Source organism: Grammomys surdaster, unplaced genomic scaffold (assembly GCF_004785775.1).
Source record: "Grammomys surdaster isolate TR1022 unplaced genomic scaffold, NIH_TR_1.0 126063, whole genome shotgun sequence".
Lineage (NCBI taxonomy): Eukaryota > Metazoa > Chordata > Mammalia > Rodentia > Muridae > Grammomys > Grammomys surdaster.
The window spans coordinates 2,664,028-2,689,743 of record NW_021620873.1 but is presented as its reverse complement, the minus strand read 5'-3'; the positions used below and the strand labels follow the sequence as shown (position 1 = coordinate 2,689,743).

Genomic DNA, 25,716 nt, shown 5'->3' with positions numbered 1-25,716 from the left:
TTCAAACCATCTCAGGGACAAAAGCTGCTTTCCAAGCAACTTGCTACATGTGGCTTCTTGGTGCCTCTGGAGTCTTCAGCCAAATGCAGGAATGGGTGGCCACATCTGCACACACTAAATGCTTAAGACATTATCTTGTCAAATGCTCACAGCTATGAAGAGCTTGACATTCATACTTGCTTTCCAGATGGGGAAACTGAGGCATAGAGACAGCCAAGAATCTAGCTCTAAGAGACAGCCAAGAATCTAGCTCTAACCACCCGGAGGGCCGGAAGACCAGAGGAGGGAATATTTGCATCCTAGAGAAGAGGCAGAGATGTGCCTCCCACTTCCGCCCCCACCTGCAAACCCAGTTTCCCCTGAGGTTGCTCAATCTGGAGAGTGTCACTTGGTCACTTGCTCACCAGCTTCTTGTCAGGCATCCAAGGTTTGAGTCACTCTCTTACCATTCTCCAGAGGACTCAAATTGGTAGCCCTTGGAGTGTTTTTCTTAAGCACACACGGGGCTTGCTTCTGGTTCTGAGTGTGTGTGTGTGTGTGTGTGTGTGTGTGTGTTTAATTAGACTGTAGCATACGTAGTACTAAAAATGCAGATGTTTCCCATGAAATTCTGCATTTCTTCCTCTGTACTTGACTGTCTGCGGCTTGGGTTTGTATTCCTATGGGGCAAAAGGGCACTGGGGCTGCCATGCAGGAGGCACTGACTTCCCTCCCCTGAGCCTACTTGCCTCCTCAGTCTGCAGCCTGTTCCAGTCAGCCTCTGGATGGGGGTTCTGACTGTAAATAAACGCTTGTATAGTCATTCGTCAGCCACGCAGTGAGCGCCGTCTCCATGAAGATGGCTTCAGAGGGAGAACAGTCTGCACTCTCATTGGCTGGTCTAAGCGAGGTGACAGGGTAGTGACAGAGTATGTGCGCTAGTTTTACGTCAACTTGACACAAGCTAGCTACTGAAGCTTGTCATCAAAGAGGAGGGAGCCCCCGTTAAGAACATACCTCCATAAGACTGGGATGTAGGCAAGCCTGTATGTATTTTCTTAATTAGTAGCTGATAGGGGAGGGCCTAGATAACCATGGGTAGGGCTACCCTGGGCTGGTGGCCCTAGGTTCTATAAGAAAGTAGCTTGAGCAAGCCATGGAAAGCAAGCCAGTAAGCAGCTCTCCTCTATGGCTTCTGCATCAGCTCCTGCCTCCAGGATTATGCTCTGTTTGAGTTCCTGTCCTGACTTCCTTCAGTGATGGACTATGATGTGGAAGTGTAAGCTAAATAAACCCTTTCTTCCCAACTTGCTTTTGGTCATGGTGTTGCATCACAGCAATAGTAACCTTATCCAAAACACTGAACAAATGTAATTTTTCTTCGGGGCTTCTTAATCCACTGCAGTAATACTGGCACTAAGAGAGGGACAGCGGCTCCATTCTGTGCGTTTTATCTATTCAGCAAGCATTTACTGAGCACTTACTACGACCTGGCACTGATCTAGGTACTAGGCATACAGCAGAGATAAAAGACCACACCGTGCCCTCTTGGAACTACCTCTCACAGGATCTCACAGAAAGATGTTGGGGAGGAGGGTGCTTGAAGGGTGGGGGTGGGGGTGTTTTCTATCAGACCAAGGCTGTCAGTGTCACAGTTACTGCAACACTACAAAGCAAAGTGGAAACAATACAGTTCCAACAGTATGGGCTCTTGGCCTCTCAGCCTCAGCCTTCAGGTGGACGATGAGGCAGAGGTCACCTACCCAAGAAGCAACCTGCAGGGCCTCCTGGGAAATGTAGTCTGGAATGGAGATGCAGGGGCTAGGATGTGCCTGCCACATCCTCATCTTCCTAGTGATCTCCACCCTGCTGGCAGGCCTCACAGTCTGCTGTGTTCTTTTGCCTTAGCATCTCTCTAGGGTCACCAAAGGTGATACATCTGAACCTGGCAAGGCCTTCGCAAGGTCTCCTCTGTGTTATAGGACTAGATGGGACCGGGTCTGGGCTTGGCGTTAAAACTAAGAGCGGCCACGGCAGGTGTAAATTATGCATAGCTATTTCTAGAAGCTTCTCAGATTTCTCAAGAGAGAGAAATTAATTTGCCTGTTTGGGCAAATAACACCAATTTTTTCCCCCTGCTTAAGGTCATTTTGTTAAAATAAAATTGATTAACGTTCTCTTTAAAGTTTAAGTAGAAACTGCTCAAACATATTTTTATGCACAGAAGCACGGCTTGTGCCCTTCAGTAATTAATAACTCTACAAATAAGTTCACACAGCGTAGCCCACGCTCAGCCCGTGGCAGCGGCGGACGCGGGTGGGCGGGGCCATGCGATGGGCGGGGCTGTCCAGGCCGGACAAATCGGGACTCCAGGAGCAGAGGGCAGGCCTTGGGGGCGGAGCTAGCTCAGCACGGTGCTCGGGACCGGAGGTGACTGGGTCTCCTGGTCGGTGTACAAAGAAGGTGATTAAGGAGATCCTCGCGGTGCTTAGCTCGGTGCCCCGGCCTGAGTGAGCCCGACGTCGTTCCGCCCTTATTCAGAACTACAAGTTCGCGAGCTCACCTCTGAGTATACTGTGCCGCGGACCACACCGCCTGGTTTGAGGGTGCACAGCTTGTGAGTGACAGAATTGCTCGAACCCAAATTGATGGATTTCCGCAGCAATTGGGGCTCTGAGCAGTTTTTGAGCCCGTTTCTCTTGTCCTTCCACTCACCTTCACGCTCGCTTTCTCCCCGAGGTAAATAAGACCTGCTACGTAGTGTGCGCTCCCACTGGCGACACTCAGCTTCCATGCTCTGCAGTCTTGTAGTTCCTCAGCCTGTCTTCTAGGCGACAGGCAGACAGACAGACAGACACTCGTGCGCACACGAGTGCGTGTCCTTGCGTGCTGTTTGCGGTGGAGTGGGGCCACGTGTTGGAGAGGCTGTGTGTACCGAAACAGAGTACCGAGTTGCCCTTGGGATCCTCCTCGTCCTCTGCCTGGGTTAGTCCATTTAAAGTGCTGGCTGCTCTTTGAGCCAGACCTCTAAACATCTCTGAAGAACGGCCCATGGAGATTCAATTCAGGATGGCCATAGAACATGAATGAGCAGTAACTCTTTATTGTGTTAGCCACTGAAAATGTGGACTCTTTTGTGCCATGCCACAATCTAGCCTGCCCTGACTGATACAGGTTCCAATTGACAGACAGGTTCCAATTGACTGTGTGTACACCCAGAGATAGCCTGACCAGCAGGCCTTATCAGAACTCTGGTCTTCGGAGCCAACTTCAGGGGTCCAGTGTTGGGGTGATCACATGAATGAGCACTTACTTTAGCTACAAAGTTCAGTGAATTTAAAAAAATCAGCCAGCAAGAAAGCAGACTATTTTCATACAATATTTTTGAAAATCAGAATGGGCGCAAAAAAAAAATCCCCTGAAGAAAAATAACCAATTCTGAAATATGGATTTGATGCTGTGTCATCCTAATGACATCTTCGGCTGCGCACGATCTATTTTTTAAAGGGGGCTACAACCTACCAATATGGATTTTAACGTATTAGGATATTTGGTTTTTTTTTTTCCTTTTGAATGCTGCTCCTCAAGTGAGCATTTCAGTGACCCCCCACATTCAGGAATGAGGTGATGGGGTCATTGTAAAAGCAAAAGCTCCGCCCTGAACCAGAAGGGAATGAAATCCCACCAAAACACAGCCACGCTGGAGGGAGCAGGGAGAGGACACCAAGCCTGTGCCACTGGCTGAGACCCAGCTAGAGAGGAGGAACCTTTGCTGGTCGCCAGCTGTCATGAGTCTCTCCTGTTTCTAGCATCAAGCACCTGCAGGGGGTGTAACTCTTGATCCTTCTCTCCTGGCCGGAGAGGACCAAAGTCACATGTCAATTGTAGAATAGTGGCCCTGTTGGCTTTGACAGGCAACAAGTTTTGAGGAGGCATATTATTTTACAATGTCTCTTCTTCAACCTACGCCAATAAGTACTTAACACACAATGAGAAAGAACTAGACACTTGAGTGTTTAGTGCTATATTCAAGTTGCCTTGCCTTAATTGTTCAAGGTGACACCCAGATCTTCAGTTATTGAATTCACATTCCAGCTCTGATAAAGGCAAACATTTCGTTGGGACTGGCTTACACTTGGAGAGGTTTAGTCCGTTATTGCCATCCCCATGGTGGGAAGAATGGCGGTGAGCTGGCAGACGAGGTGCTGGAAGAGTTAACAGTTTTGAACATCTTAATCAAAGGGGACAGCAGAAGACTATCATACCTGGTGTAGCTGGAGCTTAGGAGACCTCAAAGCCCACCCTCTACAGTGACACGCTTCCTCCAACAAGGCGGAATCTCATAATAGTGCCACTCCCTATGGGTCAAGCAGCCCAAATGCATGCGTCTATGGTTCAAACCACCATAGTAATGAGCTCACTTTTTTCTCCTTTAAGACAATTTCTACAATTTTCATAGCCTTTGCTGATATCACATTGATAGACTATGGGCACACCTAATCTATACCCGCCTCTCTCCAAGGTAGAGAGCCTGGATCAATTCCTTTATTGAGGAAAGGGGGAACCAGCAGTCTTTCTAGGTCACCTGGTTGATCGTCATCATTATTCCGTTAGAATAAACACATTGGTAGGAGTCAGACATCCAAGGCAGAGGGCAGGGCATTAGAGGTAGAGTTGCAGTCCTATCCATCCAGTGTGACCTTGCTCACATTCAGAACTTCTCTGGACTGCTGTTAGACCATCTAAAGTAGAAAGGAGGTGATGGAGACCTCTAAGGCATCCCTTCGCTTGCTCCTCCAGATCAGTGCTCTGCACAGACTCAGCCCTCTTCCTCCTCTGTGTGACTACTGGGGCTCCTTTTACTCTGCAGGCCTCCTCCATTCAGGTCACTTCCTCGGCAAGGCCTCCTTGACAGAACCCAGCATCAAGCCCAAGGGTCTCCACACATCACTCACTCACGGCTTCTGCCTTTCTCACAGCACTGCGATAGGGAATTGGTGGGTATCTAGTGGCTTGCTTCTTTGGAGGGTAGTTTCAGAGGGTAGCTACAGGAGGACAAGGGACAGGTGTACCTCCTCATCTGTGGTCCCTCTCTTGGGTGGTACCTGGGACACAGGAACAGTCAGACAACAGCAGGCAGATGGATGAGCAGAAGGGAAACTAGGTCAAAGTTTGAGTGCTCATCACCCCACCACCAAAGAACTCTCTCTAAGACTAGGAGGAAAATCAGATGGGAATTCATGTAATCACACTGGGAGTCAAAAGGACCACTCTGGTTGGGGAAGGGGATGCACTAGAGATTTCTAGGGTAGTTTCTCCAGTGACCAAAACTTTTACCCTCCTGCTTTTCAGAAGCTCTGAGAGGATATTGAAAATAAGGACATGTGTGACCGAATAAGGATTCATGGGTCATTTCCAAGCCTGGGTAAAATCCCTCTGCCTGGACTGACTCTGGATGGTCTACACTTCTAGATGCACCTATCCTGAAACTAGGCCTCTGGACATTCATCCGCCAAATCCAAACGCAAAGGACGCGGTTTGCATCCTCCGGGCTAAAGGTGCCCTGGGGAGAAAGCCTGGCCTCACTTCACTCACAGAGGAGCCACAGGCACCATCACACGTGTGCCAGGGCTGCTTGGGGAACCGGCTCACTCAGCTCGAAGTCGCTGATTTATAGCCGTGCCCCACTCCCCAACCCAACGCTGCTTGACAACGATGAAGGCAAGTCCCAGCCCCCATCCCGCAGGAAGTGGAGAGGGGCGCTCAGCTGCCGCGAAGGGGGCACAGCCAGCAGAGAACAATGGGGCTGGGCGAGGGGAGTCGGCGGGGTTCCCTGGCAGCCTTGTCACCGCCATAAACCTCATTACCTCGCCGTCCCCCAGGCCGCCTCTCTCCTTACCCAAGGCAGCAGCCGGCTTCGCCGCTGATTCCCACTCGGCGTGAAAAGCTCTTAAACCCCCCGCTGTATTTTTAATGGGGGCAGTGACTAATTTAGCCCTACGCCACCAACCGTCAAATCACATCTTCTGTTGGTACTTACTGAGGGCTCACCTGGGCTGCATGGGGCTCGGATAAATCCGGAGCTGGAGAGCGCCCGAGGGAGCGAGGTGCTAAGCTCGGGGACCTGACCGGACGGTCCCCCGCACTGCCTGCAGACGGTCAGTGCATCCTGGCCCGACCCAGCCACTTTAGGAAGCTTCGCGCCTACCCAACTTTGAGATCTCGTCCGAAACGGCCATCTCCCACAGGGACTAAATACTGCGATTTCCCACCTCGAACCCACCGTTTTAGGGCGACATTCTCATTCTATGCACAGGGGCGGGTCCCTGAGTGAATTTGTAGACCCAAGTTCGCATTGCAACCAGAGGAGCACTACCGGCTAATCCTTGTAGAAAGAAGGGCCCCCTACAGGTCACCGGAAACCCCTGGCTAGGAACCCCTAGAAGAGGAGAAGCCTAATTGCTCCAAATTCCGCTGACTCGCTATCACGTTATAATTAGGTGCAATCTGTCTGCTTCATTTCCGCTGTCCTTGCCCCGGGTGAAACGCGAGCCAGGAAGGGTTCCCTGCGCAGGGTCCAGCCTCGAATAGGCAAGTCAGACCAGCTCGGCGATCTGTGGTAATGAAGTGGTGTGAGAGAGCTGTGGGGAGGCGGCCCAAGGAGACTGCAGGAGTTCTGGGGTGAGCCCTGAGGCAGCGGCAGGGCCCGGGTCATTAGGCCAGAGGTTCACACCATCTTCTGGGGGTTGGGGGAGGGGGGCTTTGCAGGTGGCCTTTGAGCCCTGTCTTCTGGAATTTTGCAAAGGGAGCACCTGCTTGTCCGGCTTTAGTCCTGACCCGGGCAGCAAGTCTCGGCTGGAAACCTGCTATTTCCACTTAATTCTGCTCTGGAGCCACCAGCCCGGGCCCTCACACGGTTGGGTAGCTGCTGCCCCCTCCCCTCACATTTTATGCCTTGGCCCAAAGTAGAGCTCAGGTGCTTTCTGTTGCCCTGGCACCGGGAGGGCCAAGCCTATCTGCCTCCATTCCAGTAGTGAGGCAGCAAGGAAACAGCATGGATGAGAGGCAGTCATTGACTTGTGGCAGGGACGTGGAAATGATCCCCAATGGGCCCTGAGCCTCAGTTTCCCGACCCAGATCTTTGTGGATTCTTTCTTCTCTAATTTCAATGACTCCTGCAGCTCATCTGGCTTTCTACGGTACTTCTTTCTGTGAGTCTATTGTATGGAGTCCCCAGGGGCCTGTGTGAGCCCCTGGGAACTCCCCAGAGACACACCTCCTGCCAGCCCCTTTGGCCTGGGGTTGAGGAGGAGAGAACCAGGCAGTGTTGCTGATCGCATGGATTCCCTTTATTGAGCTGAACTAGTTACTGCAGTCAGATCAAGTCACATTTAAAAGCAGACCATCCAGTTGCACGGAAACCGATTATATTCATTACAGAGTTTTAATCACTGTCCGGTGAACTGGCAAATCCAATCAAAGCATTAGTCTTTAATTAAAAAATTAAAAGGAAATATTCAGACAATAGCCAAGCAATCACGATCACGATGCACAATTACCTAGAATTGCAATTAAAAAGTAGTTAACTGAAGGGGGAGAAAGAAAAACAAGAAAGAAAGAAATAGAAAAGAAGCAAAAAAAATCACACTAATCCTTCAAAAAAAACCTATCAATATAATACATGGAGGAACAAAGGACAATAGCGTCAAAAAGCAGGTTTCTCTAACACTAGAAATGTAGTCTGCGGCGAGAACTCTAAAAGCACACTAGCTGTATCAGGACAATAAAAAACACTGAGCATGGAATACTTTTAATCTCTGCCATTAATATTCATTTCCAGCTGCTTATAATAGCAGCGCCTCATGGCCAAATCATTAGAGTTTTACATCTGGGTTGCAAATGACACTTTGATTGGATGTAATGTTCAAATGGCCCTCCCCACGGCGTCTCCGGCAAGCCTTCTGCGGAGAGGTGTCCTGTCGCGAGGTCCCTCACTGTGCGTGCTGGCTCATCGTGTGGTTCTGCAAAGGCGAAGAAAGGAGACACGCATGAGGGCGAAAGAATGGCGAGCATGCCTGTCCCCTCCCACCCAGGGCATGGACGCCGAGAGCTGCAGAAAGCGGCTCGATCATTACAAAACAAAATGCGAAGTGCTCGGGGACGCAGCTGCCAAGGCGCCACGTCGATCCGAGCTTGGGGATCGGTTCCTGTTGCTGTCAACCTGGGTTCCCTAGAAATTGTTTTTTATTTATTTTTATTTATTTCATGTATTTTTTTTTTTAAGACCATTCGAGTCGTACCGAAGGGATGGGGCTACATGGAGGGAGACGGAACAGCCGGGGAGGTGGCAATAATGAGCACCACCTCTCTTTCCCTCCAATGGTGAGGAGGAAACTCCGATGGCCTGCAGGCTGCCTCTCCCCCTCATCCCCTCTCGGTCCCTTGCTCACTGCTCTGAGCCACGCAGGAGGAAACCGCAGATGTGCAGAACGGCGCGGCCGCCCAGAGGCACCCGAGTGAGCGCAGACGCGCCAAGGCAGTGGGTGGCCGACGCCCGTGGCCCAAGCAGGGGACAAGTCACCCAGCAGGGAAGGTCCTGGGAAGAGCCGGAAACTGAACTCCCAGGGACCTGCCAATGTCGTCATGTGAGAGGGAGGTGGTGCTCTTTGGCCTCTTGGGCCTGAGAAGCCAGGGCCCAGGTGGAACCCTGTGGCCAAACGCTTCCCTCTCGCCACAGCCCACGCACATCTTTTTTCCTGCCAGCCCTGGCGGGGCGGGCGGGGCAGGCAGTGTGAATCTGTTTCCACTATAGCCAGCAGCCTGGAGATGGGGTAGATTTTGGCTTCTGAAACCTTGTCCTTTTGCTTCTTTTCTGCCAGTGGTAGTGCAAACTCAGACCATTACCGTCCCAGCTTCAGGCAGCGGTTCGCCTCAAGACACCTGGAGATGGGAAGCAACATCCTCTAGGGACAGAGCTTCAGGGCTGCGGCCGAACCCCGTTGCCGGCTTTTTTTTTTTTTTTTTTTTTTTTTTTAAATCTAGCCCTGCCTCCCAGCCTGGGAGCCTCACAAGGAGACCAGTCACCGACACAGCAGCGGCCTGCATCTCTGCCACTAACCACCAGGGGGCGGAAGAGGTGCCGTGACTTTCTCCTGGACACCAGGTCTCACTTTCAGAAGGACCAGAGGACAGCTATGGCTGGCTTTTTCCCATAGAGGTCGGGAACCTAGGATGGATGGAGATGGGACCACAGATACTCTCCAGGATAGGTCTCTTAGCATGCTCACAGGCTACATACCACCACAGGCGGATCACTTTCGACAAACTACCAGTCGACTATCAGCCTGCTAGAATCCAAGAAGGGCTGATCCAGGCCACTAGAATCTAGTGTCCTACACCCAGTGGGTATATCACTCCACCAATTATCCACAGCCTGCTCCAGCACCCTGCTCCAGGCTAAGGACCAGATTGCCAGCATGACCTCACACCTCAAATGAAGGATCCAAGGTCCAAGGCAACTTGTTTGAGCCAAAGATGGACCGCAGGTGGTTTCCATGGGAACCCCATCCTCCAGTGCTGCGATAGCAACCAGCCACGTGGAACTGAAAGCATTATACTGGACAGATCTGCCCTTCTTATAACTCTGGACCTCAACTGCCTTAACCCTTCATCCAGCCGCCCTCCTAAGCAGTCACTCCTCCAGTGTTCTGGACATTCAGATTGCTTACCCAGCCTACATTTCCTGTGACACACCTCCTAGCCAGCACCCACATGACTCTGTACTCAGGCCTGGCTGCCCCTGCTGAGCTATATGCAGGGTAACAGCACCTGGCCCAGGGCTGGACACATGCTGGGTTTTCCACGCCCGGTGGTGGTGTGGTAGGCACAGCTGCCTGGGAACAAAAGAGCTATCAAGGCCTAGAGTGCTAACCCACGCCTGGGTGGAGAGATGGTGTGAGTGTGGACTGGAGAGCACGCAGTGAGTTCTCCTGGATATGAACCATTTACAAGGAGGGTCTCTCGCCTCCATTTTGGAAGGAGTGCCTGGGAACCTAGGGATATGAGGCAGCCTCTTGTAGGGATGCCAGAACAAGGACACCTCTTGTAGGGATGCCAGAACAAGGACACCCCTTGTAGGGATGCCAGAACAAGGACACCTCTTGTAGGGATGCCAGAACAAGGACATGTGACACACTGGGGATCCCTGGAGGTGGAAAGTCATGCCTTGAACCACTGGCTAGGAAACTGAGAATAAATGACACTTTTTAGAGCCTTCTTCCCTCAAAAGCAATTTCCTTCAAGAGCAATAACACATGCTTTTTAGGTTAGACTTAAAAGGGACTTCCTTCAAGAGAATTCTAGGGCAAAAATTACCTTGTTAAAGTTTTACCATTACCAAGGAAAGCCCAGGATGTCACAGCAGAAGGAAATCAGACTCAATGCTCCAAAGGCGACCAGGCCCAGAGTGCATTCAGCTTTGTGTCATTAAGTACCTGCTGGATGATCTGCTCTGAGCTCAGCCCAGAGAGGGTAGGGAAGACTCCACTGGACCCATCTCTAAAGGGTCTGAGGCAGAAGTGAGAAACGCAGAAGGATTAATGGTACTGACAATAGTCCAGGAGGGGGTCAAGGTCACAGCGTGTTCATGCACCTCTGTGTGTGTGTGTGTGTGTGTGTGTCTGTCTGTACTCTAGGGATGCTCTTCACAGGGTGAGTGCTCATCCAAGGAGGGCTTCATCCAAGGGCACTCTCTGAGAAGGCAGAGGAGTGTCAAAACCCATCACAAGGCTCCTCAAGCACCTTCCAAGGCACATCTATAATAGCTCTTTTCCAAGGCTAAGCATTCCTTCAAGGCTTCTGATGCCTTCCTCCCACCTTTATCACTCTCACAAGGCCTTTCTAGCTCCGTGTCTTTCTCTGTTTATGCTTATGTTATATTTAGAGAAGGAAAAAAAAAACAGTTTTTAAAGATGCCTTCATTCTTACAGTTGAGGACTTCCCAAAACCATAAAGGTTGGCAATGGGCCGGCCAAAGGCTGAGAGTACCCTGGCCAGGACGCCTGGCACCGGCAGGCCTCATTGCCTGCCAGAGAGACACAGGTGTGGGGCAGAGAAGCAGGTGAGGGGAGTAAAGCAGAGGCACAGAGAAGGCTCTCGGCTGCCCGCCATGCACTGGGCAGCGCTCCTGCACACTCGCTGATGGGGTTTCTGTGATATCCTGACTCAGGGCCTCTTCCTGATGCACACAGCTGGTATCTGGTTGGGCCTAGCTCAAAGGAATACCCTTTGTGGAAGTTCTTTCATCCACAGAGTCTTTACTGCCCTTCCGTTGGGTGATAATCACTACCTTCTCGCTAGACTTACGTTGGGTATATGCTGGGCACAGGAACAGTGGGTTGTGTGTGGAGTCTGGTGGAAGGACTGTTCTCACACCCCGAAGCACATGGAATGGGCAGGCTGGCTAGAAGGTCACATTAAGTCCAACTCTGGGTACAGACCCAGAGCTCTACCTCTGCAGCCCATAGCCTGGTGGTCTGGATTGGCTGGCCTGCAGGAAACTGCAAGAACCAGGATCCTATAAAATCCAGATCTTGCAAGGCCAGGAACCAAGCCATAGTGTGCAGCCTAGGTCACATCTCTAGGTCTGGGTTTCAGGTTCTGTTCCTCAGCCTGGACCTTGCTTGGCCTATGACACCTGCCCACCAGCACCATGCTTGAGGAGACAAGTGTTTCGTTACTTTGGTTGCTTGGTAACATGAAGCAACAAGACTCTTCCAGTCCTGGAAGCACAGATATGGGCTGAAGAGACTTCTCAAGCCTGTAGATCACTCTTGGTGTTCTGATAAGCCACCCTACCTGTGTGCCAGCTACTCTGCAAAGAGTCACCTACCCATCAAGTCCTAGCACATTGCCTGGCTCTTCCCAAATGCCCCACTGATACTAGCTACCCTCCGAGGTGACCACAAACAGGCAGACAACTTTAGTGACCTGTTAGGTACCTTAGTGGCCAACATGGGCTACCCCCCATGTTCCGTGTTAGTTGTCCCTTGCCAGCCATGTAACCTTGTAGCAGGTTCTTTGACCTTAAGGTATATGAGTTGTCTCTTTCTGAAATGCCAGGATAACTCAGGAAATAATGGTGCTCATGGGATCTACCTACTGACAAGTGCCTGGGATAGAGGGGCTGTTTTTTCCCTGCTGAGACCCCCCAAAATTGTTAACAGCTGGGGCTACAAGAAGTGTCAGAGTCCTGCTCCCCCCACCATGTCCCTGTCCTCAGGAGAGAGGGCAGAAGTATCACTGGTCCTTCTTCATCAGACCTGGTTGGATACTTGCCTCCCCATTTCTACAGTAGAGTGGGTGATCTGGTAACGAGGAGGGCCCCGGAAGATGCTGTGGTGGAGGGAGAGGTATATATCAGCATCCATCCATTCACCCATCCATCTAGCCATACATTCATTCACAGGCATTCACTGAGTCTGTGAGGTCCCAGGCTGTGCACTGAGCATGTGCAGATAAAGACACCCTGAGCCCTCCCTGTGGGGACAATGCCATGGTAGGGACAGGTGTCTGTTCTCAGACACAGAAGCCTCTAAGGAGGCAGGAAAAGGGGGCTCATTCTTGAAGACCCAGCCAGTACTGATGCAGAGGCACACTTATTCTCCTCTCAGAACATCCTACCAGGCCCCAACCTTACTCTCTTTGCTCAGCTTGCATGGCCCTCACCCACTGTCATGGTCCCCTCACCCACACTCTCCCTGGCCTATGTGCAGGGACTTCTTCTTGAAGCCACTTCATCATTATCAGGCTCCTCATCCAGAAGAGGCTATTTTTCCTCATCTACCGCAGTGTCACCCCCAGTTGGCTGTAGCTACAAGAAGCCCTTATAGGCCTGGTTTCACCATGGCTTCCCCCCCCCCATACACACACACAAGACCAAGGACCACACCCTAAGGTGGGCCTTAGCTTGAAAGATTCCATTTTCTGCGGAAGACAGCTGCTTTAGGCCAGCTTGGCTGAGCAGGGCTGCTGCAGGGCTCCATTCATTATGCACCCATTTCACAGTCAAGGAGCTTGGCCTTGGGCAGTGGACAGGAGAGACAGAGACAGGGTACAGGCCAGCTTCTGCCAAGTTTCCAGTTCCAGGATTTCATGGAAAGTGGCAGGGAGACAGCTTCTGATGGCGGTTCACCCAGGAGAAGCCTTCCAGCTGCCCTGCAGGAACAGCTTGAGCTAGGGTTTCTGCAAGGTGTGTGTGTGTGTGTGTGTGTGTGTGTGTGTGTGTGTGTGTGTGTGAGAGAGAGAGAGAGAGAGAGAGAGAGAGAGAAGACAGACAGACAGACAGACAGACAGACAGACAGACAGAATGAAAGAGCTCTTTGGCAAGCAGGATTAACCACTCAACCATCCTTGAGGTATGAGTAACACCGAAAAAGGCCATGGTTCACAATGACTGGGGCTGTTTGGCTCTCAGCAGGTCGGACACCGCACACTTCGGTAACATTCACTCATCCGAACCCTCAAGAGCCCCATAAAGTTCTTGCTACCTCTATCCCTGCTATACAGGTGAAGACTGAGGTGCAGGGTGCTTTGGGCCCCGTGGTCAAGAGTGACGGCGCAGGACATATACCCACGCGGTGTCTATAAGCCCCCTCTGCCGTAGCACCGCTCTGCCTGTGAAATGTGAAAAGTGCAGCATATGCCGGGAGAACAATGAATAATTCAGCTTGGCAGGAGCGCTGGGTATGTGCTATGGAGACAAGCCTCCAAAGGAAGGCAGGGGCCTTATTGATGAGGCTCCGTGATGCCAGACGAGGCAGCTTGCCCTTAAATCTGGGCCACTGGGAGCTATCAAAGGTATTTGAGCTGTGAAGTTACATGACGCAAGACAGAGGGAAAGCTCATACCTCCACCCAAAAGGTGTCTCAGCAGAGGCTCTTCATCTTCCTCAGCTCCCTCTCAGGGCCTTCCCGGCAGCACAGACTGTCACTTGTCTCTCCCTTTGGGGAGGGTACAGACACAGGCAGCTCTGCTCGCCTTTCTGCTGTGCATCACCTGGGCAGCCCCTCTCTGCTTGTGAGCACTTATTTTTAGCAGCGCTTGACAATCGTCCAAGGGTCTAAGACGAACAGATGGCCTGTCTTAAAGGCTCGTATGTTCGCTAGTTTGCACTTCTGACAAACGGTGCGCACACTCGAGAGCACCCCATAAACAGCGCCGAATGAATACTCACAACACAATTTAGTTAATGCACGTCATTGAAATTAGGAGTGAGTGATAGCTGGGGCTCCCTATAAATGCCTGCCGGTGATGTGCTGCTCCCTGGGGAGGGGGCGGGCCTTAAGATACTTATACCCTACTTCCTCCAGCAGCCCCCTTTGTCACCCACTGACCCTCAGGCCAGAGAGAAATTTGCCACTGTGCACCCACCTTTGGAATCAGAGTTGAAACTGGTGGCCCAATGGCCTGGGACAAAGCCCTAATGTGACCTATAAGGTAGAGAGAGAGTGGGAGACCCTCCATAATACAGGGATGGACGCATGTGGGGTTTACTTGTCGCCTCTGCCCAGCCAGCAGCAAGGGGGAGCCTGGCATCTGCCACTCCAGAGCAGCAGCAAGTAAGCCTCAGAGCTAAGCTTAAGTAGGGGGAGCTAGGAAGCAGGCACGGGGACCTCCTAGCCTAGACTTAAGGGGCAGCTTGAGCAAGGTGTAGCCTTGGGGGACACCCAAGAGCAAGAACAGATTCAGGGATCTTAGAAATACCTTGAGAAAAGGAAGAAGACGTTTGACTCAGACTCCTAGCTAGTAGCTTCTCCCAGAGGCTGCCAAGCTTTACTTCCTGTCCCCCCCCCACAACCCTTCACCTGTCCCTAGGATGCAAAGACTAAAAGCAGGTGGCCTGCTCCACAACCAGCTCCATAGGTGACAACTGTCTTCCTTTACATGAAAAGATTGACGGAGATGTGAAAATATAGAGCCCAACAGACTCTCCAGGAGCAGACACCATGCTCCTACACTTTAGGAATGAGCCCACCTGAGACCAGGATAGTAGGAGGGAGCCCACCTAGAGTCACCCCTAAAACAAACACCAACAAACATTACCTGCTCAGGGAACCTCAGTCTTAGAGAGAGGCACCTCACATGTGAATGGGCCCAGTTGATCTTTATGCTCAACATGGAGGGCGAGACTCCAGCAGCCAAGCCAGGGAAACCAGTAGTTTAATGGCTGCCATCACAGGCAGAAGGAGGTGCCATACTCTCAGGACTGCTTACAGATCTATCCCTGTGAAGCAACAGGATACATGCTTGACCCAATCCCTGAGGAAAGATAGCAACTGTTTATTCATTTGTGTATCGGACATCCACTTCTGTAGACACTGGTCCCTCTTGAGCAGGCTACTGTACTCGCTCACCCGGAACACACCAGCCTGCTTAGATCTTGGCTAACAGTTCCCAAATATAAATTGGGCCTTGGGTGCCTTCCCTTGAAGGGCCCAAGAGCTGATTCCTCAGGGTAAACATGGAGCAAGCCTGTCTATTACAAAGTCAAGCTAGAAATAGTGCTATGTCATGAAGAGATGTGGGGACCAAGAACAAGCTGGAGCTCAGACCAGACCTGCCCCTGCCTGGAGTCCAAGTGTCCCCATGCCATGAGGCATATACATACACAGGACACAGGCATAATCAAAGCAGCCTGGAGGTAGCTGTGGGGACTAAGCTCAGGAAATGCTTTCATCAATAAAGGGGCTAGGTCCTAGAAGCTCCAGTCACGCTGACTGGGCTCTGCAGGAAGCCTCCAACACAAGATGGGTGGTGCTGAGAATGAGTGGGGCTCGCACCAAGGCAGAGCGATGGGACCAGTGGGCCCTCTGTCAGCCTCAAGAGCTCAAGCTTGGTAGGAAAGATGTACAGCTCAGCGCCAGGTGAGACTGTCATGCGGACATGTGGGCTGGTAAGGCCACATCTGTAGTCTTTGTCGGAAAATTGGAAACAGGGTTTTTTAAACTCCAAACTTCCTCTGCGTTGAAAGAATGCAGGCCAGTCTGGCCTGAGGCCTCTGGAGTCTTCCAACATACTAACTGGGCCAGGGCTCCTAAGGCAGGGCCGTCTGGGGCAGTGCTCTTCCACGGCAGATGGCCACAGTACTGTGTAGGGTCATGGGACTTGGCATGACAAGGTTCTGAAGGTGAGGGTGGAGAGCCCAGTTGTGAGGTCACCTTGCTGTAGGCTCTGAGTTAGGGATGGTTTCAGCTCCTCACTGCCCCTGCCTGGTCCAGCCTCCACTGTTGCTGAGAGGTCAGCTTGCAAGGTGGGCAGCACAGAGAAAGCAGCTAACATAAGGGGGAGCCATGCCCCATACCCTGCTCCCCAATCCAGAACATGCTGGACAGTCATCTCAAATGTAGCCAGGATCCTTTCAGGACTTTACATTAGGCGAAATAAGCTAGTCACAGAAAGATACATACTGTAGGGTTCTTCTTGTTTGGGGTCCTGAGTTTGTTATCTCATAGAACAGTACTTGGCTGCCAGGGGCTGGGAGAAGGGGAGCAGAGTTTCAGGCTGGGGAGATGAAAGAGTTCTGGGGTTGGAGGAGGTGCTGTCTGCATGGTGCTGTCTGCCTCTCAGGACCACTGAGCTATACAGCAGAATGTGGAAGACTCCATGTTACGTGACTGTATCACCTCTGAAAACCAAGCAGGTAGGATAAATGAGAATTGAGTTTGTATTTTGCATCAAGGGCAGAGATGCAGGACCATCCCTGTGTGGTCCCCTCACACAGTTGACTAAGAAGATACACAGACTACAGTGGCCTCTGGGCACCCTGGGCTAGGTGAACTGGAGCTGCAGCATCCAAGGGCATCATGCCACTTGCCAGAAGTTGCTGGCATGGCCTGCAGGGAATCTCCATGTCCACACTGCAGAAAGCCTTCCCTCCACACCAACAGAACTGACTGTATCAGTGGTACCGCCCTCTGACCCAGGCTACCATGACCACAGAACCCAGGCAGAACCAAGGCCCGCTGACAAACGCCCTACTCTAGGGGGGAGGGGTCTGGTGCTGAAGGAGGCGTCTGCATTTTTCTCAGCACTGAAAATGAAGCAAGAGACAAGCATCCCACCCACCCACCTTAAAAATCATGGGACAACCAGGAGAGGGAGGGTTGTTTCCTCTTGGCTTGTTTCCCACTCTTGGCAGGTTGTCACTACATCCACACAGAATCATCCTACCTCACAAACCAAAAACCAGGGCAACTAGCCAGCAGTGGGATGTAAAACCAGGAAATGAGGGCCGTCCTGGAAAATCTAGGTCGCACGGTCACTGATTATACTGAACACGTATGTTCAGGTCCCTGAACCGCTCTGGTGCTCTTAGGGTCTGTAAATGATACATGAAAACTTCGATCCAGATCTACGAATACTTTCCTCCAAATGCCCGCTAAAAAGAAGACTTTCCTGCATCTTCAGATTTTCTTGAAAATTATCCCTGCCAACAAAGAGCTGTTCCAGCAGATATTCCGGGGGTGGCTGCACTCAGAAATATCATGCCCAGCACCCGCAAATGGCTTCCAGAGACCACGTGGCTCTGCCCCTTGCCCACAACCCCCCAGGCTGCAGGGGCAGGAGTCTTGAAGATGGTCCTAATTTACTGTGATGAATTGTGGCATGCACCACTGATCCACATGGCAGCTGAGACCCATTACAGCTAATGATCGCCACAGTCCTCATGAAACACATAGGTGTGTACCCTTGCCGGTCCCAAAGGAGTCACATACCACAAATCGAAGGGCACAGGGTGATTCCTCCTACTTCTGGGATGTTGCTTTTGCAGACTACAGCTCAGCCTGCAACCAAGCCATGACCAGTGTTTCTGCCCACACACCTGCCTAACCAACACCAAGTGGGTCTGCCCTAGACTTCCTTCTACCGTAACAGAGTTCGCTGGTTCCACAAGGCAAACCTACAATCATCTGTACTTCTGGACTATTCCATCCCACTCAGTGAACCAAAGGAGCATGTGTGAGTGTATGGAGGCAGTGTTAAAGTGAAGTGTGAAGTTAAGACCATACGAGGCACGGAGTGGGGCTGGAGAGATGGCTCGGCGGCCAAGAGCATTTGCTGCTCTTGCACAAAACTCAGGTTCAGTTCCCAGTACTGGCTCATAACCATTTATAAACAGTTCTAGGGGAATCCAACACCCTTTTCTGGCTTCCTCTGGCACTGAATGCATAACACACGGAGAGAAAATATTCACACACACATAAAATAAAAATAATGAATCTTTTATTATTATTTTTTTAAGAACATAAGAGGAAGACACTCTAAAAGCTGTATACAGGGGGACTGGAGAGATGGTTCCATGCTAAAGAGTGCTTATTGCTCTTGCAGAGGATCCAGGTTCAATTCCTAGCACCTATGCTAGGCAGGCCGTAAGCACTTATAACTTTAGCCCCAGGGGAACCTGAGCCCTCTGGTCTTGGGTACCTGCACTTGTGCACATACCCACACCAAGACACAAATGTAACAGAACTAAAAGTAAGCTGTAAATGAAAGCTAATATACATCCAAAGATGGACAGGTGGGTAGATGTATGTGTAGCTGCTGGATGGACAGATGTGGAGTAGGAGGGGGGATTGTGTGGGCCTCAAGGGTGGGAGGAAGAGTGTCTGGGTGAATGGGTGGGTTGCAGGTGGGTGTACTGACCAAAAACACAGTGGGCTTTGGAGTTCGAACCTGGTTTTGGTTACTTGCTATCTCTATGAAACTAGGCTTAGAAATACTTCATTTCTTATAAGCCCTGTTTACACATCTGAAAGGTGGGGCTAACTGTATCCACTTTATAGTCTTGTTATGAGGTTTAAATATACAAAAACCAGGTGAGACAACACACAGAATGCCCTGTGTCAGGTGGGGCAGCTGACTGTTGCCATGGAGGACTATAATATCTGTAAAACCAAATGTGAATACAAACAAACAAACAAGAAACCCAGCCGTGTTCATGGGGTGATGGGGGATCTCGGATGGTGGCCTGTGTCTAGACTGACCAGTTCTGTGGCCCCAGGAAGTGAATTATCCTCTGGGTCTTGGTTCATCTTGATAGAGGCACTGTGAGGACTACACTTAATGTTTAAATGCTGAGGACGGTGTCTGGCACTTGATAAAACACCAAATAACACTGGGATGATAATATAAGAGAAACCTTCCTGTTTTGAAAGACAGAAATAATTATTTAGCTTCAACAACCTCAAGGCCTGGGAGGTTTACCTTCTGCTCTGTAAGATGTTTGATGTTATGTTGACAGTGACATTTCTCTGTGTGTCCCCTCACTCCCAAGTGAGTGGAGAGCAGAGGGGGTTTTACTGAATACGGCATGCTTCCTTGTTCCACGAGGAACTCCACAAACCCTGTCCCCTAAGTTTAGCCTTTTATTTCTTCTTCTCCTTCCACTACAGCCTCCACCAGTGCCATACTTTAGCTGTCTGAGAATAGAATGATCCAATATTCATTACAACAAACACATGCCCATGTACTGACTATCATATATGAGTCCCTACTATGTGCTGGAAACTACTCTTTGCACATCAGAGCTATTTTTCCAACATCTCCATTTCTCTGATGAGGAAACTGAGGCTTTCCCTCAGTCTTTCAGTAAAGCAGTTACCCAGCAGGCCAGAGGCAAAGCTTGGCCCTTGCCGTACCTTCCTCCTATTGTCCCCTGGTGCCACCTAAAGGCCACACCAAAACTATCACCCAGAGCAGGCCTGGACCAGACCCAGCCAGCCTGCTTGATTCTGTGTAAACTTCAGTGGCAGAGTGAGTGCAGCCTGCTCACTATTGACACAGCAAAATTAATTTCTGGCCCCCCACCCCCCCGCCCTCTGCTCCTTCGAGTGTTCACAGGGCTGCTGACTGCTGCTACTGAAATGCCAACTTGCATTTCTCATCATTAATTTCTTTCTAAATGTCATTAGTAATTGTTCCTGCTGCACCGAAGAGTACAATCCAAGCTTCCACCAAGAGCACCCTGGTCTCGTCTCTCTGCTGGTGGGGGCTGGTGGGGACCAGGGCCCCTGCCACACCAGAGCCCATCCTCCTAGCAGGAAGCAGCTAGCCACACTCCCAAGAAGAGGTGGTTTGAGCAAAAGTAGCCCAAGCACACAGAAGCCCAGGGTACTAGAGCCGTGACAACCAGCCCAGGAGCCAGGCTGCCTGGGTGTCTGTCTCCACCTGCGCAGCGATACCTCAGCCTTCCACCTGTAAATGGTACAGGTGACTATCCAGGCTGCCTTGGGAATGTGCTGAAGGAGACAACAATGGGCACAGGCTTCCCACTGGATATCCTCACAGCTTCTTGCCTTACACTATCAGGGCTGCAAGCAAGCCCAACTCTGCCACTTACAGGTTGTGTGACATGACATCGAATCATTGGCGTCCCTGAATCTAACCTATTGCAACCTGAGCCCAGCACTCAGGAGGCTGAGGCAGGAGGATAAGAGTTTGACATATACCTTGGCTACATAGCCACAGCCTATCTCAACAGAGCCAAAGTGAAATGGTTACATTAATTACTAACTCTGTCCCCGACGCTGGTCCCTCTATCATGTCCTCCTGGGATCTGGGTCTCAGTGGCCTATTGTACAGACGTAGTATTCTCTCTAACAGAGATCCTATACCCCAGGTCTGATGATCAGAAGCCCAGAGCCTTACAACCATGCCCTGTCCATGCTCTTCCTGTACATTAAAGACCCTGTCTCTGTCCACGTGGGGGCACAGCTTTGTAGTGTGCAACCTTCTGTGAGCACTGAAGCGACATGTCACCCACTGTCACTGGTATTGTCACTGTTACTAAGAAACTGAAGGCATTTAGTCCTGCCTGAAATGGCGCCGGCGAGGGGCTAGGCTCAAAGAACACACAATGGTCCCAGGCTCAAGGATCCTGGCAGCTCCCCATGCCCATCTGTCATGATGGCACAGTGCCCCAGAAAGTTGGTTGGCCCCGGCCCCAGGGCATGAATGGTAGGCTCCAACAGGCAGCCTGGGATCCACTCTGAATGCCATCTTTACCCAAAGCTGAGCTTCTGGGGAGGCCCCCACTCTCCACATGGGCCTCATCATGGTTCATTGCTCAGCTGGACCAAACCCTGGGGCCCAGAGGACATCTAAGCAGAGCTGGTCACAGGCTCCAGCCACTCTTCCACTACCCCTCTCTGGTTTTCAGAAATCCTTACATACTCAGGGCTGCAGCAGTAGCTAGGCTTGGTGCTGAGTCTACCCTTATAACTGATCTCTGTGGGAGATAAGGCTACTCTCTTACCCCAGCATCCCAAGGGATCTACCTTGGTTGTCACAGCCTTAGAGTGAACTCTTTGACAAGGAGAGCCAGAGAATAACCCTGGGAAGGGCTAGTAGGAGCTAGCCCTCAGATCCCAGACAGTATGCATCTCACTGGTCTAGATTATGGACACAGACCCATGTCTTGGGCTCTCTAAAGATGAACTGGTGTTTACTCTGGGTTCCTCTGTGATACAGACCCCAACACATAGTCCCTCAGTACACAAAGCTGCCCCAGGGATGATAATAATGGCCAGTGGTAAGGTCACACTCTACTGTGAACAGAGAGGCCTTGTATCTTTGGACATCAGACTCTGGCTGATCTCAGCAAATGGTAACCTACAGTGAGTAGAAATAGGATCCAGACCTAAGGTATCCTAGAGAGGAGTCCTGGGGGCCCAGCTGTGCAGCTGCCTTTGTGGAGGTCAATTGTCTGATTATTTACTGACTAATTGGTTGATCTGTTTTGGATTTTTGGAGATCTTTCTATCAAAATGCTTGATACAAGAAGTGCTTAATATTTTGGAGTTTTTAAATTTGGAGTATTTTCACATGTATAATGTTTACCTTGTAGATGGGACTCAAGCCTACACACAAAAATTCATTTGTAGTTTGTGTACACTCTGAAGGAAATTTTATCTAATATTTAAAATAATTTTCTACCTAAAACATATCACTTCAAATTTTACCCTTGTGACATCATGCTGGCTCACAGAAAGACTGAAATCTTAAGAGTTCTTCGGGTTTCATACTTCAGATTAGAGCTGTGCGGGTTTGCCCAAGGGATGGAGGCAGTGGTATGATCCTGTGTGATCTACCCACACTCCACATGCATGAAAGAAAGGCCCCGTCCTTATAGTGCACTGTCCTCTCTGTGCAGCAGGTACATAGCTCTGAGCCTTTACGTGTCTCCATTGCCTGTACACATCTGGCACATAGTAGGTACTCAGCAAACACTGAGGTCACACTCAGTGCATACATGTACCACTAACTGACTGAGTTAGTCCCCAGGCACCCAGACTATGTTTAGGGTGTGGATGATAGTTAACACTGGCCAGTTCTTATGGACTTGGTGTGGAAGGCTTTGTAGGAAACACTACCTTCAGACCCTCCACATTCCACAAGCAAGAAACTATAATACTCAGGTTTCTGAGGCTCCAGGGTAGCAGGGCTGGGATTCAAAGGCAGGCTGGGCCACAGGGTAGACAGATATGTGCTATGTTAGGTTCTTCTCGCCCTAGTGAGAACACAGCGACCTAGCTGGAAATTCATTGATACTTATCCCAAGAATCCTGGCTTTCAAAAGGCTCAATTCTAAAGAACAACTCCCAAGGCAGCAGGACCAGTATTGTCAGAAGTGGTGGCTGTGCCCAGCAGGGTGAAATGTCTCTGCTAGCCTCGGAGAGGGGTGGCTCCAGGAGGCTAGCAGCCAGCTTGGCTTTCAGGTCCCAGGGCTCCTGGCCTCATGAGCAATCAACTCCAGTGTTAGCAACAGATTTAAATTCCCAGGAGCCACTGGGGTGTTCCGTATCCCAGTCTCACCCAAGACCAAACTCTGCTCTTCCTCCGGTGGTAAGGTGCCAAGGGTTGGGCCATCTTTAAAGCTGAGTGGAGGAAGCTATGCTATTCACAGAAAGCACAGCTAAAGAGTCAAATGCTAAGCATATGCCTACAGCACTTTTACTTTTTAATTATTGTTAGTTATAATTATCTGGCTGGATCTGACAGCAGCTGCACAAAGAAAGGAAACCGGCTCCTCGATTACCCATCTTATCAAGACCAGGGGTTCTGACAGCGGGCCGAGCACCCACAGATTGTATTCCACCCCCTTCCCTCAATTTTTTGTTCCTTCCCTGCTTGTGTTCTCTTTCTACTTTTCAAGTGCTCAAAACATACAGTAAAATATATGGGAGAAAGCAAGGGATGAATGAAAAGATGATGGATGAGTGTGCAGTGGATCGTAGGTGTGTGGATAGATTGGTGGTCCAGTGGGAGGATGCATGGTCAGAAGGAAAGACTGTGAATGATGTGATGGGTCAGGGGTAGGTGGATATGAGGTGGACAGACACTAACGGATGGATGGGGGTAGACTGGTTGGTGGATGCACAATGGGTGAATTAATGAGTATGTGGTAGGGGGATAGGATGAGTTGATGGATGGACATGTGGGAGATAGGTAGGGGGACGGATAGGTGGATGGATGGATGGATGGATGGATAGATGGATGGATGGATGATGGGTAGATAGATGGGTGAGTGTGTGGACGGATGGATGAATGGATGGATGGTTAGAATGTTAGATGGTAGGTGGATGGATGGGTGAGTGAATGGATGAATATATGGATGAATGAGTGGGTAGGTGGGTATGTAATAGGTGGATATGTGTATTGGTAGGTAGATGGAAGGAGAGACGGAAGAAAGAAGAGAGGGAAGGAGAGGTAGGGAGGGAGGAAAAGTAAATGAATTAATGGATAGATGGGTATGTGATGGGCAGATAAATGGATGGAGAGGGATGGGTGAAGCAGATCGGAAGATGAATATGTGGTAAGGGAATAAAAAGGGTGGATGGATGGACGTATGGATGGATGGACGGACAGATGGATGATGGATGGATGGATGGATGGATGATGGATGGATGGATGGATGGATGATGGATGGATGGGATGGATGGATGGGTGGATGGATGGATGGATGGATGATGGATGGATGGGATGGATGGATGGGTGAATGGATGGATGGATGGATGAATGGATGGATGGATGGGTGGATGGATGAATGGATGGATGGATGGGTGGGTGGGTGGATGGATGATAGGCAGATTAATACATAGACAGGTAGTAAATCTACTGGAAGACGTATAGAGAGTAAAAGATGGGTAGGAAGATGACCAGAAAGTGGGTCAATGGATGGGCAGATGAGTGGGTGGGTGGGTGGGTGGATGGCAGAATTTTTCATCCTCCAAAATCTCACATTTGCATGAAAAACCGGGAATATACAGGTTATTTCTAACTCATTGTGGTAAAGGGGTCTAAAGCTAAACCAAGGACTGGAAAGGGCAGAGGGATGATAAGGAAGAGCATCCCAGAGATAGGGTCACTTGAGAAGGATCGAAGCAGAAGAAAGGCTGGGTGTCCCATCAGGAAGATGGGCAGCTGCCTCACACAGGCTGTCTCCACTTCCGGTCTGGGATGGTTTGAATATGCTTGGCCCAGGGAGTGGCACTATTAGGAGGTGCGGCCTTGTAGAAGGAAGTGTGTCACTGTGGGGGTGGGCTTAGAGACCCCCCTCCTAGCTGCCTGGAAGCTAGTCTTCTTTTTGCCTTCAGAACAAGATGTAGAACTCTCTAGCACCATGCCTACTTAGATGCTGTTATGCTTCCTACCATGATGAGAATGGACTGAACCTCTGAGCCTGTCGGCCAGCCTCTTCACAGCAATGAAGTGATAACTAAGACGGAAGTGACACTTTCTTAACCAAGTGTTCCAATTGTTCAGGGTGAACTTTTCCTGTACACATACGCACACACGCAGACGCAGACACACAGACACAGACACAGACACACACACACACACACCTCTACCCTACCTCTATCACAGTACAATTCACGCGCTCACTGACTTACTATATCTCCCTTAGAATGTCACCTGCGAGAAGGAAGTCCTTGCCTGTGCATCAGCTTCATCTGAGATCCCTGAAATGTCACCAGGTTGTGAGTGTGTGACAAATGAATAATGAAAATGCGGGGGAGGGACTGGGCAAGAAAGGTCCCAGCAAAACTCAGAGCACGCCCCTGGCTCACAGTCCCCTCCCTCTGGCTGGGCACCAGGATCCAGCCTGGCAAGGCCGGGCTCTCACCATCAGAGTACTCCGGGTTGCTTGTTAGAGCACCAGTTCTGCTTTTAATCAATTGTAATCATTTAGCTGGAAGCGGCATGATTAGGCACACACAAGCAAACAGCGTGAAATAATCCTTTAAACAGGCCTGCTCAGTGCTGTGCTGGCCACTTGGCCGCCGTGGGCCAGCTCAGAATCGGAATCACTTCCTACAGCCCCCACCCCCACGCCCAGCTTTGTCACTGAGGGCTCAGAGTCCAGGACACTGAGCAGGCCCACAGGTTCCCCCTGCTCAGCCCACCAAGAAGTGTTTGTGCCTGTATGAACATTGTGTGAATACCTGTGCACCCTGTGTGCACTAGTGCACATGTCAGGAACTTGCAAGTGCTCGGGCAGGCTCTCCTCATCAGCTCAGAGATGCCAGAGTTACTTAGGAAGAAAAGACAGTTATAGCTCTAGAGCTCCCTGCCTACTGTGACATTACCACACAAGTCCTGGGCACCATAACGAGTCGGAAAAGCAGCACCAGGAAGCAGGAGGTCATTGGATTCACCATGGCTGGAGGTGTCCCCTCT

At 50.6% G+C, this 25,716-nt stretch overlaps 1 protein-coding gene across 2 annotated transcripts in view; it reads right to left on the bottom strand.

Moving 5' to 3' along the window:
• Positions 1-7,306: 7,306 nt before the first annotated feature.
• Znf423 (zinc finger protein 423) overlaps positions 7,307-25,716 on the bottom strand; it is a 241,208-nt gene continuing 222,798 nt past the window's right edge. For both annotated transcript variants that reach the window (XM_028755498.1, XM_028755499.1), the window contains exon 7: positions 7,307-8,000. In XM_028755498.1, the coding sequence (XP_028611331.1) occupies positions 7,971-8,000 (30 nt within the window). In that variant the 3' untranslated portion in view covers positions 7,307-7,970. The remainder of the gene's footprint in view (positions 8,001-25,716) is intronic.